General features: G+C 43.5%; 1 protein-coding gene across 4 annotated transcripts in view; it reads left to right on the top strand.

The window, feature by feature from the left end:
- Positions 1-16,001, top strand: part of LOC147115909 (ubl carboxyl-terminal hydrolase 18-like) — a 55,737-nt gene extending 39,736 nt beyond the window's left edge. For 2 of the 4 annotated variants that reach the window (XM_085990556.1, XM_085990553.1), the window contains 6 exons: positions 607-765; positions 2,374-2,499; positions 4,099-4,230; positions 5,485-5,558; positions 11,265-11,308; positions 14,157-16,001. In XM_085990556.1, coding sequence (XP_085846682.1) covers positions 607-765; positions 2,374-2,499; positions 4,099-4,230; positions 5,485-5,558; positions 11,265-11,308; positions 14,157-14,161 — 540 coding nt within the window. In that variant the 3' untranslated portion in view covers positions 14,162-16,001. The remainder of the gene's footprint in view (positions 1-606; positions 766-2,373; positions 2,500-4,098; positions 4,231-5,484; positions 5,559-11,264; positions 11,309-14,156) is intronic. The other 2 variants (XM_085990554.1, XM_085990555.1) reach the window with 2 other exon arrangements.
- The last annotated feature ends 3,516 nt before the right edge of the window (positions 16,002-19,517 follow it).

The raw sequence follows: 19,517 nt of genomic DNA on the forward strand, positions 1-19,517 counted from the left end.
CTTTAAATCTATGCCCCCTGGTTATTGACCCTTCTACTAAGGGAAATAGGTCCTTCCTATCCACTCTATCTAGGCTTCTCATAATTTTATACACCTCAATAGGGTTTCCCCTCAGCCTCCTCTGTTCCAAAGAAAACAACCCCAGCCTATCCAATCTTTCCTCATAGCTAAAATTCCCCAGCCCAGGCAACATCCTCGTAAGTCTCCTCTGCACCCCCTCTAGTGCAATCACATCCTCCCTGTAATGTGGTGACCAGAACTGCATGCAGTATTCTAGCTGCGGCCTAACTAGTGTTTTATACAGTTCAAGCATAACCTCCCTGCTCTTATATTCTATACCTCGGCTAATAAAGGCAAGTATCCCGTATGCCTTCTTAACCACCTTATCTACCTGTCCTGCTACCTTCATGGATCTGTGGACATGCACTCCAAGGTCCCTCTGATCTTCTGCACTTCTCCGTGTCCTACCATTTATAGTGTAAATGTGCCATATAACTCTCAACTGGATTTGTATTTGTGTGCTTGCTTTTAATTCTATGACCATTCAGTACGGCATGAACATTCTTAAAAATGTAACTTTTTATTATCTGATAATTGCTTTAACAGGGCTACAGAGTGCGTTCTCTTCCACAAATATTATGTCTACAGCTAAAACGTTTTGACTTGGCTACAAATTTGGGGAAAGCAGTCAAAACCTATGATTTAATGGCATTTCCTGAGAGCTTGCATTTGGATAATTTCAACGAAAAACATCACAGACAAACGGTGCGTTTTAATGCGCAGGCGTGCATGTGAATTTTATGCTGCCTTTCCTCCATTGTCCAACTTCGAGTAATTGCCCTTCCATTTCTACCAATCCAAACACAATCGGTGTTTTCTAGCAATGGCTTCTCTTCTCCCTTGTGCAATCACCTCTGGGGTCCCCAAGAATCTAATTTTTACCCCCTCTTGCTTATCCATGTGCTGCCCCTCTGTGACATCATCCAGAGGCATGGGGTAAATTTTGACATGTACATTGATAATGTTCAATACTAGCTCTCTACCACTTCTCGACCCCTTGACTGCTACATGCTGTAGATTCCTTGTCCGACATGAAATCCTGGATAGTCACAATTTCCACTGGTTCAAAATCAGTAAGATTGAAGACATATGGGGGAATTTTAACCTAAAAAAAATGGGTGGGTTCGGAGCATGGGGGTAGTTAAATTGTTAAAAATTGGAATTCCGACCTGAACCCACTTCCAACCCGCCCACTTCCGGTTTTAATGGAGATGGGACAGGGGGGCAGCCAACCTGCTGCCAGGAGGCGGGACAGCAATTTCAATATTTTACTAAGTCTGGAAACCTCTTTTTTAACCTCCATTTTCTTGTTAACTGCAGCTGGTCAGGTTTTACACACTTCGTAAAACCCAGCAGTTACAGCAAGGTGAGGACTGCTGCAACCAGGAGGTAAGTGCCTTTTATACCTACCTCCTGGATCCAGGGTCTCTACCTCGCTCCCCCGACTCAGGCCCTGCCATTAAAGTCGGCAGGGCCTGCGGGAAACCTAGCCTCCAAGGTTTCCCTACCGCCTCAGAGCCCCCCTGCCCCCAACCTACCTTCCACATGAAAATCCAGCCCATTGTCTTTGGCTCCCACCACAAACTCCACTCTCGTGCCACTGACTCCATTCTTTCCCCAGTCATGCTGAACCAGGCCATTTGCATTCTTGGCATCCTGTTTAACCCTGAACTGAGCTTAAAGCCTCATATCATACACATCATTGAGATCACTTACATCCACCTCTGCAATATCTCCCGCCTCTCCCCTCTCCAACAAAACACTTGTATGAGCCTTTTCCACATCCAAACACTCTCCTGGCTGGCCTCCCTATCTCACCCTCCATAAACTCAAACTCATCCAAACTCTGCCACACGTATTCACTCCCACAGTAGGTCCCGCTAATCCATCACCCCAGGCTTTGCTGATCTAAACTAACACCCCATACCCGCAACGTATTAAATTCAAAATTTTTGTCCTCGTTTATAAATCCCCCATGCTCTTGTCCTACCCTATATCGCTGCAATCTCCTCCAGCTCTCCCCAATGCTTACTCCTCCAATTCCATCCTTGTATGCATCCCCCCTCTGTTGGTGGCAGAGCCCTCAACCAACTCTCTGGGATCCCCTCCCTAAATCTCTCTGCCTTGCCCCCTCTCTCTCTCCCTAACCTTAAAAACCCATTTCGTTAACCATGTCTTCGATCGCTCTTCCTAATCTCTCCCGCCCTGGTTCAGCATCTCTTTTCCTTATGCTTGTTTGTGAAGCGTCTTTATGTTTATGTTAAAGCTGCTATAATATCTGCTGTTGCAAATGATCTGTTTTTTCCTTTGCAGAACAAATACAACCTCCTGTCTGTGATTGTGCATATAGGCAGCACATCCTTTGGTCATTATTATGCTTATATAAGGAGCTTCCCAGAAATGGACTGGTACTGCTTCAGGGATGAATATGTTACAAAGGTAAGTGCTGGTTAGATACAGACTTTTAAACTAAAATATCGATCCCATTGTTTAGGTTATAGACTTTTGCCTCTGAATAGGATGCTTGAGGCTAGCTATGTGTAGACAGTGCCTGACTACTTGTAGTGCAGTCTGCCATCAGATGAACTACTTTGTTGACATAATTTCCCTAGCCATTTGTTCTCTTTTTAGTTGGGTTATGTTGATGATCAGTATGTAGCTGGTATTATAGGACAGATACAAGTAAGCTTTCGGTGAGCTCGAGTTTGGATACCAGCATCAGATGGGGCGACATATTTGTTGTCCTGCTGGGCAGTGGTATTTGAAATCTGGAAAATAGACCAAGAGGCCATAGGACAATTTGAGACCGGCAATGAGGAAATGGTGGAGTACAGAGGATGTGGGACTGTATCGCACATAGATTAGGTGGAACAATGGAGTCTGAGGCACATGGAGCAGGCAGGGTAACCTACTGTGAGGCAGGTGATTTATTGGTATTTCATGTTGGTTATATTAGCTAAGAGAATAAAATGTAACTTTCTTAAATTCTTGACTTTCCGATTTGTGCATCTTAGTGCAAAGTTCACTGCCTAAACTGTACGCCCTCTATCCAGCATGACATTAAAATTTACCTTCAACTTTTAACTTGAAATCCTCATGTTGCAATCATTTTAAAAACTCAGACAAAATCCTAGGGCAGAGTTGACTCCTCAGATAGTACTTCACCTGTATATCAGGACCTCTCTTGTATTGGTCTTATTTAGGATTTCAGCTGATGGCCTCCAATAACTAGTGGTGACATATGCACGTGTCCATTTTTCCCCACAATTACCATAAAAGGGTGTATAATGAGAAATCATGGAATATGATTTATATCTCACAAAAGTGGCAAAGTGGTGTTACAATGTACCACTTGTGTCACCGACTAACATATTCCATGGCTTATTGTCATCATTACTTTAAAATGGCAACTACATTAATGTTATGCATTGTGGAATTCTTATGGTGATGTCTCTATGAAACCCCCACCCCTCCCCCTCATTTGTGACATTGGCCAGAATTTTGCCGGTGCTCGGCGGACGGGATCGGTGGCAGGTCGGCAGTGAAATTTGATTTCACTGCACCAAAGCGCGCACACTTGCCTTTCCCAATGTTGGGTCTGCCAGCGCTGAGCAAACCCAACAGGCAGCCACATTGGAGCCAATTTAAACGATTAGTGGCTTGTTTACAGCCACTTAGCAATGGTTTTTAATTTTTTGAATTTGACAGCTCGCCCACGGGTTTCACGCTGTGCCTAGACTATATCAGTGAAGCTGAGGCGGGAGGTCAGTGGCCATTGAATCAGCTGAAGAGTTGACGGCTTCAAATGTCAAGTCAAAAGCTCCCAGCTGACAGAGATATCTTCCCTCGGCCACAAGCTTTCGCTCACTGCATTCCCACTACAGATTCACCATGCTGCAAGTCTTTACACAAGTCTCCATCTAGTCTGACCTCATTACCTCTCCCACCATTGACAGATCGCTTCTGTCATCTCTACTTCACCTGCCATCTATTCCATCAGCATGGGTACCCTTTATACTCTCTCACCTTTGTCCTCAGAATCCCAACATGATCAACCCCAACACCTGCAACACCAGCAGCACCAACAACAACACCAACCTTCTCCGCAATCACCTGATGCTGCACAGGACACAAGGCATCAGCACCCGATCACATTGCTGCCCGGACCAGGTTGGCACCACCCCACACCAACACCATAAAGCATCCTTACAATGCCAAGCCATTCCTTTCACACTCCTCAGCATTGCGGGGGTACCGTTATGTCTCACCATTCACTGCAGCTCACTAAGCCACTTCCAAAGGTGCACACAAATCTGTCCAAGAATGGAAAGTGTTGAAAATGAAGATTACAATGTTTGACAGCACATTAACAGAAACTTTACATGAACATTGGCTAAAACACACAAGTACCTACCCCTGTGTGTTGTTAGTTGATATGATTTGCACTAGGAGGAGGGTGAGTGTGGAGGGTGAGTGTGAGGGATGGCTAGTGAGATGGGGAAGTGATAATGTAGATAGAGAGGGATGGGTGGAGGTGCAAGGTAAGTTGGTGTGAGTAAGGATGTGCAGGAGTAGGGTAGGGAAGGCAGAGTGATGGGGATATGATGATTGGCACAGCAGGATGAGGTTGAGTGTGGCTTTGTACTAACTTTTAGTGATCTACTGAGTTCATTGAAAGGTTTGCACCACTGCAGCCTGGTCCTCCTAACCACATCCCTGCTTGTACCCTCCTGTGCAATGTGCAACCAGGCTGTGTTGGTGTCCTGGGGAGATCTCTTCCGTCCATTGGAAGGGAAGAGGACCTCCCTGCGTGCTGTGACTCCCTCCATAAGCATATGGAGGGAGTCATGGGAGAACCTGAGTGCAGCCCTGTGTCTTTGTGCAGTGCGTGTCAGTGTTTGCAGCACCTCAATGCTGTAGAACACTGACAGCACAAATGTCAAAGTAAATTTGGGCATGGTCCCTTTAAGGAAACCGGTTGATGACACGTCATAAATGACACTACCAGACCCACTTTCTCTAATTGGCTGGGAAACTCGCTGGGTGGGCTTAACAAGCCCAATCAATGGAAGGTCATTTCAGAGGCTGGGGTGGAGCCAGCAGCAAGGTCGGGACCTGCCACCGACATCGCCCGCCGAGGTAGGGAATATCGCGGCCATTGTTTCCATGAAATCCAAATTTAAAAGATCACAATGTGTGGTATAATGAATTTGTTTTCTGCAGTAAAAATAGCAGTCACAAATGGCACACAAAAGCTGTGACATTTCAATGTAAGTTGCATTGCCCAGGGAACAGATGAGTTCAAGACACTTGCCTCTCAAAAGAATGTGTTACGTCAATGAGCTAGTAATGCTGCTGTATCTGGATTTTCAGATTGTGCAAGTTCATTTGTATTATAAATACTGTTTATCCCTGCTCTGATAGGCAACATGGGAAGATGTTAAAAGGACATTTGGATCATCGTGCAGCTCCTCTCATAGTCTAAATGGATTTGAAATGTAAGGTTACTGCAATACATCCTATTAACTTTGTTTAATATATAGGGGATTCGTGCCAAATTTAATTGTAAATCTAAAATTATCATCACATTTCAGGATTTTTTTTTGCCATTTTTCCACAGAAAGGATTAGGAATGTAACAAAGAGTTGTATTTATAGGTTGTGTTTTAAAGCAAAATGTATCCACACAAGATGTTTTCAAAAACAGGTACCAAAACAGAAATGCACAAAAAATGATGTAAAATAAATACATTCTTTGTGCAGAGGTTGTAAATAATAGTGAATAAATATTTGTGACACAAGTGAAGTTTTTTTTCTTTTAGCTTGGTAGAGGTTCCTTTAATTGTCACTAAAGTTTAAAGAATACTGGCTAGTAATCTCCCCAAGTTTTAACAGTTGTCTGCAAAGCTTGAGGGAGGAGCTAAACTACTTTCAAACAAACACAGACTGAGATTTGTTCAGTTATGTGTATGACAGCCGCTATTTTCGAATTAGTCCGGGGAATGCTTGTAACTGGAACTGTTTTGGGGGATATTTAAGGAGCTGTAGCTGTTCAGATCTGGGAGAGTCACTTTGGAACTTCCTAGAGATGTAGTTCAGACGGAACAGCTCCTGCAGTGGCCAGAAACATTGGGGAAAAAATGTGGTTGCTTTGCGCCTCCCATTAGTGCCTTAAGAGGGCGCTAACTGGGTGCAAAGCAACTAGCGCGAACACTACCGCTACAATCTCCTGCGCCCGCAGATCGTGACGTCAGTCGAGCATGCAGCGCCCCGGACTGGATATTGAGTGACGCCCCCTGCCATTCCGCCTGTCGCTAGCAACGACGGGTAGAGGGGAGAGTTTTGCAGTCGGGAAGGGACGGCCGCTTCCTGCCTTTTTTTGTCGGCAACATTTTTGCACCACGCATTCTGAGAGAGACAGAGATACTTCTGGAGAGATTCAACGCTCTGTGAAGGAGTTTTGGGTGACTGAGCAGCACTTTGCAGGTTCATTTTGATTTGACCTTCCTTGCATCGATTTAGAAGAGACTATGGGGACTGCACTCTCAGCTCTTTCCCTGGGCCTCTCCATTGTTCTTTCCAGCAGAATTGATGTACAGGTCTCTCCAGGCCGAGATTCAAGGCTGCAATGAGCAGGGTGTGGATGGAGAGCAAGATCGACCCTCCCCTTTAAGAACTGGCTGGCGCCAGTGTGTCTGTGTTCCATTGCTGACTGACATCACATGAGCTTCGCCAGCACTCTAAGGGAGCTCCTCGGCATTAGCGCCTTCAGAGAATTGTGTAACGCCTGATTTAGTGCTCTAATCACCTCCAGGGGCGATAGAAGCCAAGTTTGCAGTCGGAGGCGATAATTAGCGCCAGGCTCTAAACTTTGCGCCCGGCTGATAATTGCGCCCCAAACGGGGCGATGCCGAATTTCTCCCCCACTGTATATTAAACTTTGATTTAAAGAATAGCTTAGCAATTAGGCTACAACCTTTTTTATAGTTTGCCTATCAAGGAGCTAGATAGGACTTCTATTATTGTTATTTATTTACTTGTTCATCTTTTATTAAACAAATTTGCTTCATAATTTAAACTTAAAATGAGGTCTGATGTTGTGATGATCTACTGCTTATTGAAGATGAGAGAAAGAACCTTTAGAGGAATAGGATAATTCCAGTAGCTGAAATAATTAAGAGAAAGGTTGCTCTGTTCATTATCCTGGATGTGTTACTGAAATCTCACCTAGATATCAAAGTTGGTGAAGATGCTGTCGAGGCATAGGGAGTTAGGACTCATCTATGAGGGTAAACAAGAAGGGTCGAAAAGACCCACAAATGTAGCAATGTATGTAGTACACCCTACCACAAATAGTTTCAATCAAACAATGTGCTGTAAGTTCAACTTAATCATTCAAACAAGCCATATTCCAAATTGGCCTTGCTACAGGGGGTGAAAATTATTTTCAAATCATAAAGGTCCAGAACTCCTGGTACTAATTATCAGGTCAATTTTGCCACATACTTGACTTTCCTAGTGTTAATGTGGGCATGGTGGACCTCACTTGGTTTAGTGCCATTTTTTGCATTTAGAAACTAGCCTGTAACTGGTGGTTGGTATGTGTGGAGCAACCAAGTAGCAAGTTCTCACTTTTCTATTTTTTTCCCCCCGACCAACTCACTCCATCAAGTCCCAGTGGTAGCTTCTTGTTGCCAGCACTGGACAGAGTGGTAAAATTGCTAAGCTGACACTAGGGCCGCAAATTCAATCGTGCTGAAGGGGTGGGTTTGGAGGCGGGTCCACTGTCAAAATCGCAAAGATTGACCGGGTAGGAAATCCGCTGTCAACCCGCCTCCACGCGAGTCTCCCAGGTGTCTGGTCTGTCAGCGGAGAACTGACCCGACACCAAGCAGCAGGGGAGACAATTCAGCTACTTAAATGGCTTGTTAAGAGCCAATTTAAGAGTATTTTGAGGCTTACTTGTAATTTTGCCTTCTCCCCCACTAGTTACCCGCTGTTCAGGGAACACGCCAGCTCAACCTGACGTGTTTTGAGTCTGCTCTGATGTTTGTGAAAAGCTGACAGCTGCAGAAGTGGTGTCAAGGATGCCATAAGAACATAACATAAGAAATAGGAGCAGGAGTAGGCCAATTGGCCCCTCGAGCCTGCTCCACCATTCAATAAGATCATGGCTGATCTGATCCTAACCTCAAATCTACTATCACTCTACATCCCTCCCGAACCCATGTGATCTCCTGGGAGAGGCGAAAAACCAGATTAAAAAACCCAATGGCCAATTTGGGAGAAAAAAAATCTGGGAAATTCCTCTCCAACCCATCTAGGCGATCGAAACTCGTCCAGGAGATCACTGTCCCTATATTTTCTACAGTACTTACCTTCTGTAAAGGCGATCTCCACCCCAGCCAGGAACAGGAATAGAACCATCTCCTGAAATCTAACACAGAATTAGAACACAAGAAGTAGGAGCAGAATCCAGGCTACACGGCCCCTGGGCCCGCTCCGCTACCCACAGGGCCATGACTGTTCCGAACATAGACTCATGTCCAATTTCCTGCCCGCTCCCCGTAACCCCTAATTCCCTTTACTTCTAAGAAACTGTCTATTTCTGTTTTAAATTTATTTAATGATAATGCCCACAGCTTTCTGGGGCAGCAAATTCCACAAACCTACCACCCTCTGAGTGAAGAAGTTTCTCCTCATCTCAGTCTTGAAAGAGCAGCCCCTTATTCTAAGATTACGCCCCCTAGTTCTAGTTTCACCCATCATCGGGAACATCTTCCCCGCATCCACCCGATCCAACCCCTTCACAATCTTATATGTTTCAATAAGATCGCCTCTCATTCTTCTGAACTCCAATGAGTAGAGTCCCAATCTACTCGACCTCTCCTCATATGTCCACCCCCTCATCCCCGGGATTAACCGAGTGAACCTTCTTTGTACTGACTCGAGAGCAAGTATGTCTTTTCTTAAGTATAGACACCAAAACTGTATGCAGTATTCCAAGTGCGGTCTCACCAATACCTTGTACAACTGAAGCAATACCTCCCTGTTTTTATATTCTATCCCCCTAGCAATAAAAGCCAACATTCCATTGGCCTTCTTGATCACTTGCTGCACCTGCATACTAACTTTTTGAGTTTCGTGCACCAGGACCCCCAGATCCCTTTGTACTACAGTACTTTCCAGTTTCTTGCCATTAAGATATTAACTTGCTCTATGATTTTTCCTGCCATAGTGCATAACCTCACACTTTCCAGTATTGTATTCCATCTGCCAAATCTCTGCCCACTTACTTAGCCTGTCTATGTCCCTTTGCAGGTTTTTTATGTCCTCCTCACTCACTACTTTCCTTCCCATCTTTGTATCATCTGCAAACTTTCATATGTTACACTCGGTCCCCTCCTCCAAATCATTAATATAGATTGTAAAGAGTTGGGGACCCAGCACTGACCCCTGCGGAACACCACTAGTTACTGATTGCCAGTCTGAGAACGAACCATTTATCCCAACTCTCTACTTTCTGTTAGATAGCCAATCCTCCACCCATGCCAGAATATTACCCCCAATCCCATGATTTTTTATCTTGAGCAATAATCTTTTGTGTGGCACCTTGTCAAATGCCTTTTGGAAGTCTAAATACACTACGTCCACTGGTTCCCCTTTATCCACCCTGTATGTTACTTCCTCAAAGAACTCGAGCAAATTTGTCAAACATGACTTCCCCTTCATAAAACCATGCTGACTTTGTCCTATTATGTTTATCCAAATGTCCTGTTACTGTCTCCTTAATAATGGACTCTAAAATTTTACCAACCACAGATGTTAGGCTAACAGGTCTATAGTTTCCAGCCTTCTGCCTACTACCCTTTTTAAATAAGGGTGTTACATTAGCAGTTTTCCAATCTGCCGGGACCTTTGCTGAGTCCAGGGAGTTTTGGAAAATTATTACCAATGCATCCACAATCCCTACCACCACTTCCCTCAAGACCCTAGGATGTAAGCCATCAGGTCCAGGAAATTTATCCGCCTTGAGTCCCATTATTTTACCAAGTACCACTTCCTTAGTGATTTTAATCGTATTTTAATCATATGGTGAGTTTCAGAGCACAGAAAATGTTGGTTACTGCATTTTTAATACATCTAGAGATTTGTTTAGCTTACAAGTTTTTAGATCCAACTGTATGTCCAGTGCCACCTCATTGGGAGAACCTCTCTCACCAGTGACAGATCGTCAGATTTTCTTCATGTGATGCTGTAAATCCTGGCTGCCACATGATGCGCCAGGTTGACACCATCCCACACCAGCACCGTGAAGCATCCCTTTAATGTCTAAGCCATCCCATGCACACTCATCACTATAGCAGGGGGGCGGGGGGAGGAAGTTATGACTGAACAATCACTGGAACTCAGTAAGACACTTCTCAAGGTGTGCTCAGATCTGTCCAATAAGTGGCACTTTTTGAAAAAGAGATTTCACTGTATGACAACACATTACCAGAAACTTCACATAGACATTGGCTAAACCTCTCGAGTGCCTACCCTTGTGTGTTGTTAGTTGGTATACTTGCAGTAGGATGAGGGTGAGTGTGAGGGTGGCTAGTGATGTGGGGAAGTTATAAAGTAGATAGAGTTTGGTGGAGGTGCAAGGTAAGTTGGTGTCCTGGGGAGGTCCCTTCCAGCCTTGGAAGGGAAGAGAACCTCCCTGCGTGCTTTGACTCCCTCCATAAACATATGGAGGAAGTCATTAGAGAGTCTGGGTGCAAGCGTTCACCTTTGTGCAGTGATTGTCAGTTTTGCAGCACCTCAGTGCTGTCAGACACTGACAGAACAACTGTCAAACTCCAGGTGGACGTGGTCTCTTTAAGGAAATCGGTTGATGATGCGTCATCAATTGACGCTACCAGACCCGCTTCTTGTTAATTGGCCGGTAAGCCTGCAGGGCGGGCTTAACAAGGCCAATCAAGGGAAAATCACGTCTGCAGCTGGGAGCAGGACCAGAACCCGGAAGCCAGCTGTCCCACCACCATCCCGCTTCCTCCATTAAATTCGCGGCCTCGTGCTTTTTCATTCTACCACCATCAGAAAGCCCTAGCCCTACATTTGGATGAAACTTTGTACTGCTGATGTATTGGTTATGACTGCATGTAAATCAATGTGACTTCCTATGTACTATCTAATGTTAATTGTTTTCATTCTATTCAGGGGCGGGACAGCTTATCTTCTTTTTTATAAGAGGATGAATTCAGGTTAGTCTCTCATAACTTACTGAAATATTTATGATAAATGCACAAAATAAATCCTGGTTTCAAAACCAGTTTAAAAAGATTCTTACTGAGTATAGGATTCTTGCAGTGCTATTCACCTCTGGCCCCACTTTTGGGTGCAGTTATGGTATAATGCGACTGCCTTTCTCCCAGTATAAAAACCCAAGAGTCATCAGTGTTACATAATTGAAGATCTCTCCCCAAAACCTCAGTGTGATTGGACTTTATTTTTAGCACCGATTTTAACCTAACCCGTCTGGAGCATAAAATCAAGCATTGTGTAAAATCCCAAACATCTGACCCCAAACCTGCCCCATTCCTACCGGGCGGATTAGCTTAAAATCAGACCTGTTATTACAAGACACTTTCTAGAGTGCATTTTAGGCATTGCCTATTAAGTTCCAACTACAAGTGTTTAGTCATAATTTTTACATCTTCACCCCAGTTAATTATCAGCACTTTGTACTGAGAATACAGCAAAGCCCCATTATATGTATTCGGTCAAGTCACCCATGAATAAAGTTGCAAATAGGCAGACTTGTATAGAGTGCTGTGGTTACATGTCTAACCAATTTGATTGAATTTTTCGAGGGGGTGACTAGGTGTGTGGATGAGGGTAGTGCAGTTGATGTAGTCTACATGGACTTCAGTAAGGCTTTTGACAAAGTCCCGCATGGGAGACTGGTCAAGAAGGTAAGAGCCCATGGGATCCAGGGCAGTTTGGCACATTGATCCAAAATTGGCTTAGTGGCAGGAGGCAGAGGGTGATGGTCGAAGGTTGTTTTTGTGACTGGAAGCCTGTGTCCAGTGGTGTACCACAGGGATCGGTGCTGGGTCCCTTGCTGTTTGTAGTGTACATTAATGATTTAGATATGAATGTAGGGGGTATGATCAGTAAGTTCGCAGATGACACGAAAATTGGTGGAGTGGTAAATAGCGAGGAGGGAAGCCTCAGGCTACAGAATGATATAAATGGGTTGGTCAGATGGGCAGAACAGTGGCAAAATGGAATTTAACCCTGAAAAGTGTGAGGTGATGCATTTTGGGAGGACTAACAAGGCAAGGGAATACACAATGAATGGTAGGACCCTAGGAAGGACAGAGGATCGGAGGGACCTTGGTGTGCATGTACATAGGTCCTTGAAGGCAGCAGGACAGGTAGATAAGGTGGTTAAGAAGGCATATGGGATACTTGCCTTCATTAGCCGAGGCATAGAATATAAGAGCAGCGAGGTTATGATGGAGCTGTACAAAACGCTAGTTAGGCCACAGCCGGAATACTGTGTGCAGTTCTGGTCGCCACACTATAGGAAGGATGTGATTGCATTAGAGAGGGTGCAGAGGAGATTCACCAGGATGTTACCTGGGCTGGAGCATTTCAGCTATGAAGAGAGACTGGACAAGCTGGGGTTGTTTTCCTTGGAGCAGAGAAGGCTGAGGGGGGACCTGATTGAGGTGTACAAAATTATGAGGGGCATAGATAGGGTAGATAGAAAGAAACTTTTCCCTTAGTAGAGGGGTCAGTAACCAGGGGGCATAGTTTCAAGGTAAGGGGCAGGAGGTTTAGAGGGGATTTGAGGAAAAACTTTTTCACCCAGAGGGTGGTTGGAATCTGGAACTCACTGCCTGAAAGGGTGGTAGAGGCAGGAACACTCACAACATTTAAGAAGTATTTAGATGAGCACTTGAAACGCCATAGCATACAAGACTACGGACCAAGTGCTGGAAAATGGGATTAGAATAGATAGGACTTGATGGCCGGCGCAGAGACGATGGGCCGAAGGGCCTCTTTTTGTGCTGTATAACTCTGACAATTGCACCTGGAATGGTTCTACCAATAGAACTTAAGCAGTAATGCAAATAGGGAGGCCGGTTACATTGGCAATTTTATTGCTCTGTCGTGCGAGGGGGAAGGTATGGTGGGAAGACCTCTATGCATGGCTATTCAAACATAAATATTGGCAGCTTCTATCTCTGGTTAATTCCTACCTTACAGGACAGTCTTTTCAAACTGATTGAAAGCTAAAATACAGCTACCTGTCCCACTGGAGATTTTTAAAAATTAAAAAGAAAGGTTTGCAGAATGGCAGAGCATCACTTGGACATGCATGATTAGATTTGTACTGCACTTTTAACACCAGTGCGCTTAAAATCTCACTGCAGCATTGATGTGAAAGGCTCAGTATAAGGGCAACACAGGAGGATTGACCATGCATTGCCCTGGGGGAACTACCATGTAAAACAGAAATGTACCTGTACAAGAGCTGCCGACGAATGAGATTCTCCTATAAGGTAGCATGTAGAGTTTATTTTTAATTCTGCATCCTGGATGCCCATTGTAGTTTACAATTATTGACTTATTGAGGTTATTGACTATCGTTCCCCTTCACCGTAGGGAGATAGACGTTGCTGTCCTTCCTTCTGAGGATCAAGGCCCTCTTTCGTCATCTTTGAGTTATGGGTTCATGGTTTTACAATAGATTGTCAGTCTTTTTTTTAAATAAAGTGTCTTGCCTACTTGTAGACATTAATATATTCTCATTAACTCATGAATGTACCATATGGAAATGAGAAAAAATGCACAATCAAATTTGCATGCTGACCAAATTACAAAAGGTTTTCTAATTTTGAAACACTGGTGCATTAAAAATAGTTTCACATTAACCAGGAAGATAGGAAAATGCCAGTGAAACAATCCAAAGGGAACTGATTCTCAAATCTTTTTAAAATATAAATTGTGACTTTAATATACTTTGGAAAAATGTAAAAATATATTCAGAATTTACAAGACTTTATTTTTACAATGAAAACTGTTTTGATTTGATTAAAGCTTGAATAGGATGGACTTTACGGAAGCTTACTCTTACCAAGATATCACAACATTTTCAGATCTTCACAACTTGTTAGTTTTCTTTCCTAATTTTTTTTTAATGAAGTGTTAAAATTCTAAAATGATAGCAAAATACTGCGGATGCTGGAAATCTGAAAGAACAGCAGAAAATGCTGGAAACACTCAGCAGATCAGGCAGAATCAAGTAGAGAGAAACAGAGTTAACGTTTCAGGTTGATGACCCTTTGTCAGAACTGGAAAAAGTTGGAGAAGTGAGAGATATTTAAGCAAGGAAAGGGGGGAGGGGAGGAAAGAACAAAGGGAAGGTCTGTGATAGGATGGAAGGCAGGAGAGATTGAAAGACAAAAGGGATGTTGGTGCAAGGCAATAGGAGATGGTAATGGGACAAGTTAAGAAACAAAAGATGACTCTAGATGAGGTGTAAATGACAATGGCAGAATCATCAACAGCTGTCATGTGAGAGAGATAAGAAAACCTGGGGGCCCGAGGTTATTATCTGAAATTGTTGAACTCGATGTTGAGTCCAGAAGGCTGTAAAGTGCCTAATCAAAAGATGAGATGCTGTTCCTTGAGCTTCGTTGGAACAGTGTAAGAGGCCGAGGACAGAGAGATCAGAGTGGGAGTGGAGCAGAGAATTAAAGTGACAGGTGACCGGAAGCTCGGGGTCATGCTTCTAAGCTGGCTAAAATTCTAAGCTGGTTTGCAGCAAAATGTCTGTAGTAAAGAATCCTCTAATGGATCCTGGTCTGCACTGAGTTTGTTGGGAGTGGAAGAGACTATTGGCTTTAGTGTTCTCAGATTAAGGGAAGGGTGAGTTTCACTGCTGAATTGCTTTACAATAAGCCTTGCTGGAAGCACTTGTGTGGGCAGTGGTATGGGACTTGGTTCTCATGCCCCACCACAACAGTCAATATTCACTGTCTAGGTTTACACATGAAGAATGGCCTTTTGGGTGAAGACTATTATTTTGATAAAAGGTTTGAGCATGGATCTTCAACATCAAACATGTTGCTGTTAGGTTATACTTCGAGAAGGTATTAACAGGACAGTATTAATTGTATGAGTAGATTTTGTATTTTATTTACTATATAGTTATAAAAGATGTTGTATTAGGATCTGTAAAATACTTAACTTGAAGTACCAATGCTTAATGTATTAATGTAACTAAATCAGTGTTTGCTACATTTTGTACTCACGTTTGTGCTATAGTGTTTTTTTTGGTGTACTTATTGTGAATCATTGAATCTGAAGTCTATTTACTATTACATTTTTCTGTATTTTCTTGTATATATTCAGATGATGGAGTTGTACTCTGACTGTGGGTTAGTTTCCATCTTGTTGGGGAGTAGCTTATTTTCCTGAGATTGCAAGCTATAACTTGCTCTACTTCTTACCAACATTCTCTTAAGCAAATACATATTTTCACAAATACATATTTGCTAGTGAAAGTCAAACAATCATAGCACGTGACCAAGTTTGTGCTGTGCTGCTGGCACAGTACAAATGTTTATTTTAAGTTGACATAGAAACCTATCCCAACAAGGACATGCTCCCATATGGAGCTCCCAGAACATAAATGTTAATAACTGAGCTGGACCTAAGCCTTAGGCTGAACCTGAATTAATCTCCATCTTTTTTAATGATTAGGGAAATTTATAAACTGGATCTACCAGCACCCCATTTATTCCAAGCACCAGCCATGGGTGGGGGTGGTGATAGAAATATCAAGATTGGAATTAGCTTTAACATTGTACAACTGTTAAACTGAAAATACTATTACAACTCATGGTATCTGAGACCATGTAATAAATCTTCTGAAAATTACATACTCTGCTCATTTGTTTCTTTCACTCATCATCATATAATTGTGTACACTCAACAAGCCAAAGGACCAAAGGTTTTCTATCTGAATGCGATTTCTGATGGACTCGGTTTAGTGCAAATTTGGATGTAATTCTGTCATTTTGTAAGCGATAAATAAAGACTTGCATTTATACAACGCCTTTCACGACCCAAAGCGCTTTACACCAAATAAATACTTTTGAAGTGTAGTCACTGTTGTAATGTCGGAAATGTGGCAGCCAATTTGCACACAGCAAGCTCCCACAAACAGCAATGTGATAATGACCAGATAATCTGTTTTTAGTGATGTTGATTGAGGGATAAATATTGGCCAGGACACCGAGGCTAACTCCCCTGCTCTTCTTCAAAATAGTGCCATGGGAGTTTTTACATCCACCTGAGAAAGCAGATGGGGTCTCGGTTTAACGTCTCATCCGAAAGATGGCACCTCTGACAGTGTAGCACTCCCTCAGCACTGCACTGAAAAGTAGTATAAGGCATTGAGACTATTTATATGACATCACTCAACTTTGATGTCTACATCCATACGTTTGAGACTTTCCCTTATTGATCTGGTTCTTGTGCAAGCAGTCAGTGGATGTTTATGGAAAATTCTAGACTTTTCAGAAAAGATTCTTTGGTGAAATCTGAAGGACATTTTTCACACCAATGTAACATACCATGTCAATATTGAAACTGAGCCAAAGTATTAAACATGAATTTATTAACATTACCAGCAGCTTTGCAAACCAACTTTGAAATATTCAATACAAACTCTTATTTTCCAGTCCATTTTCAGCCAGTTGACAAAAATGCCTCTGCCCTTATAACCCAAAATATCTAATTCAAGATAGTCATAGAGTCATAGAGTTTTACAGCACAGAAAGAGGCCCTTCGGCCCATCGTGTCTGCGCCGCCCATCCATCCCTGTCCAGTCTAATCCCATTTTCCAGCATTTGGTCCATAGCCTTGTATGCAATGGCATTTCAAGTGCTCATCCAAATGCTTCTTGAATGTTGTGAGGGTTCCTGCCTCCACCACCCTTTCAGGCATTGAGTTCCACATTCCAACCACCCTCTGGGTGAAAAAGTTCCTCCTCAAATCCCCTCTAGATCTCCTGCCCCTTACCCTGAATCTATGCCCCCTTGTTATTGACCCCCCCACTAAGGGGAAAAGTTCCTCTTTATCTACCCTATCTATGCCCCTCATTATTTTGTACACCTCAATCAGGTCCCCCCTCAGCCTTCTCTGCTCCAAGGAAAACAACTCCAGCCTGTCCAGCCTCTCTTCATAGCTGAGGCGCTCCATCCCAGGTAACATCCTGGTGAATCTTCTCTGCACCCTCTCCAAAGCAATCACATCCTTCCTATAGTGAGGCGACCAGAACTGCACACAGTACTCCAGCTGTGGCCTCACCAGCGTTTTGTACAGCTCCATCATAACCTCCCTGCTCTTATATTCTATGCCTCGGCTAATGAAGGCAAGTATCCCATATGCCTTTTTAACCACCTTATCTACCTGCTCCGCTGCCTTCAGGGATCTATGTACATGTACACCAAGGTCCCTCTGACCCTCTGTACTTCCTAGGGTCCTACCACTCATTGTGTATTCCCTTGCCTTATTTGTCCGTCCAAAATGCATCACCTCGCACTTTTCAGGGTTAAATTCCATTTGCCACTTTTCCGCCCATCTGACCAACCCGTTTATATCGTCCTGTAGCCGGAGGCTTTCCTCCTCGCAATTTACCACCCCACCAATTTTCGTGTCATCTGCGAACTTACTGATCATACCTTTTACATTTTCATCCAAATCATTTATGTAGATCACAAACAATAAGGGACCCAACACCGATCCCTGAGGTACCCCACTGGACACAGGCTTCCAGTCACAAAAGCAACCTTCGACCATCACCCTCTGCCTCCTGCCACTCAGCCAGTTTAGGATCCAACGCGCCAAGGCACCCTGGATCCCATGGGCTCTTACCTTCTTGACCAGTCTCCTATGCGGGACTTTGTCAAAAGCTTTACTGAAGTCCATGTACACCACATCCACAGCATTTCCCTCATCCACCCCACTAGTCACCCCCTCGAAAAATTCGATCAGATTTGTTAGACATGATTTACCCTTGACAAAGCCATGCTGACTATCCCCGATTAATCCTTGCCTCTCCAAGTGGAGATTAATTTTGTCCCTCAGAATTTTTTCCAATAATTTCCCCACCACAGATGTTAGACTCACTGGCCTGTAATTCCCTGGTTTATCCCTGCTACCCTTCTTGAAGTGAGCAACTTCACAAGATTTTTTAAAATCTTAATTGATCAACTGAAATTAAGTGTTCTAAAATTAACCAAAATGCACCTATTAATATAAAAAGTAAATAATTTCTCAAGACCATGGCTGATCTGTGACCTAACTCCATATACCTGCCTTTGGCCCATATGCCTTAATACCTTTAATTAACAAAAAGCTATCAATCTCCAATTTAAAATTAACAATTGATCTAGTATCAATTGCCATTTGCAGAAGGAAGTTCCAAATGTCTACCACTCTGTGTGTAGAAGTGTTTTCTAATTTCACTCCTGACCACCTAAATTCTAGGGAATACAACCCTAATTTGTTTAATCTCTCCTCGTAACTTGAAGTCCAGGTATCATTCTGGTAAACCTACCACTTAGCACTCCCTCCAAGACCAATATGTACTTCCGAAGGTGTGGTGCCCCTAACTGCTCACAGTACTCCAGGTGTGGTCGAACCAGGGTTTTGTATAGCTGCAGCCTAACTTCTACCCCTTTATATTCCAGTCCTTTAGATATAAAGGCCAGCATGCCATTAGCCTTTTTTGATTATTTTCTGTATCTGTTCATGACATTTTAATCTATGTACCTGGACCCCCAAGTCTCTTTGGACCCTCACTGTTATTAGAACATAAGAACATAAGAAATAGGAGCAGGAGTAGGCCAATCGGCCCCTCGAGCCTGCTCCGCCATTCAATAAGATCATGGCTGATCTGATCCTAACCGCCAATCCACTATCACAGAACCATCTCCTGATTCTAACAGAATTAGACACACGAAATAGGAGCAGGATCAGGCTACACGGCCCCTGGGCCCGCTCCGCTACCCACAGGGCCATGACCGATCCGAACCTAGACTCATGTCCAAATTCCTGCCCGCTCCCCGTAACCCTTAATTCCCTTTACTTCTAGGAAACTGTCTATTTCTGTTTTAAATTTATGTAATGATGTTGCTTCTACAGCTTTTTGGGGCAGCATATTCCATGGACCTACCACCCTCTGAGTGAAGTAGTTCCTCCTCATCTCAGTCTTGAAAGAGCAGCCCCTTATTCTAAGACTATGCCCCCTAGTTCTAGTTTCACCCATCATCGGGAACATCTTCCCCGCATCCACCCGATCCAACCCTTTCACAATCTTATATGTTTCAATAAGATTGCCTCTCATTCTTCTGAACTCCAATGAGTAGAGTCCCAATCTACTCAACC

The sequence above is a fragment of the Somniosus microcephalus genome, chromosome 6, assembly GCF_052327205.1.
Source record: "Somniosus microcephalus isolate GS21.2 chromosome 6, FLI_Smic_1.0, whole genome shotgun sequence".
NCBI lineage: Eukaryota > Metazoa > Chordata > Chondrichthyes > Squaliformes > Somniosidae > Somniosus > Somniosus microcephalus.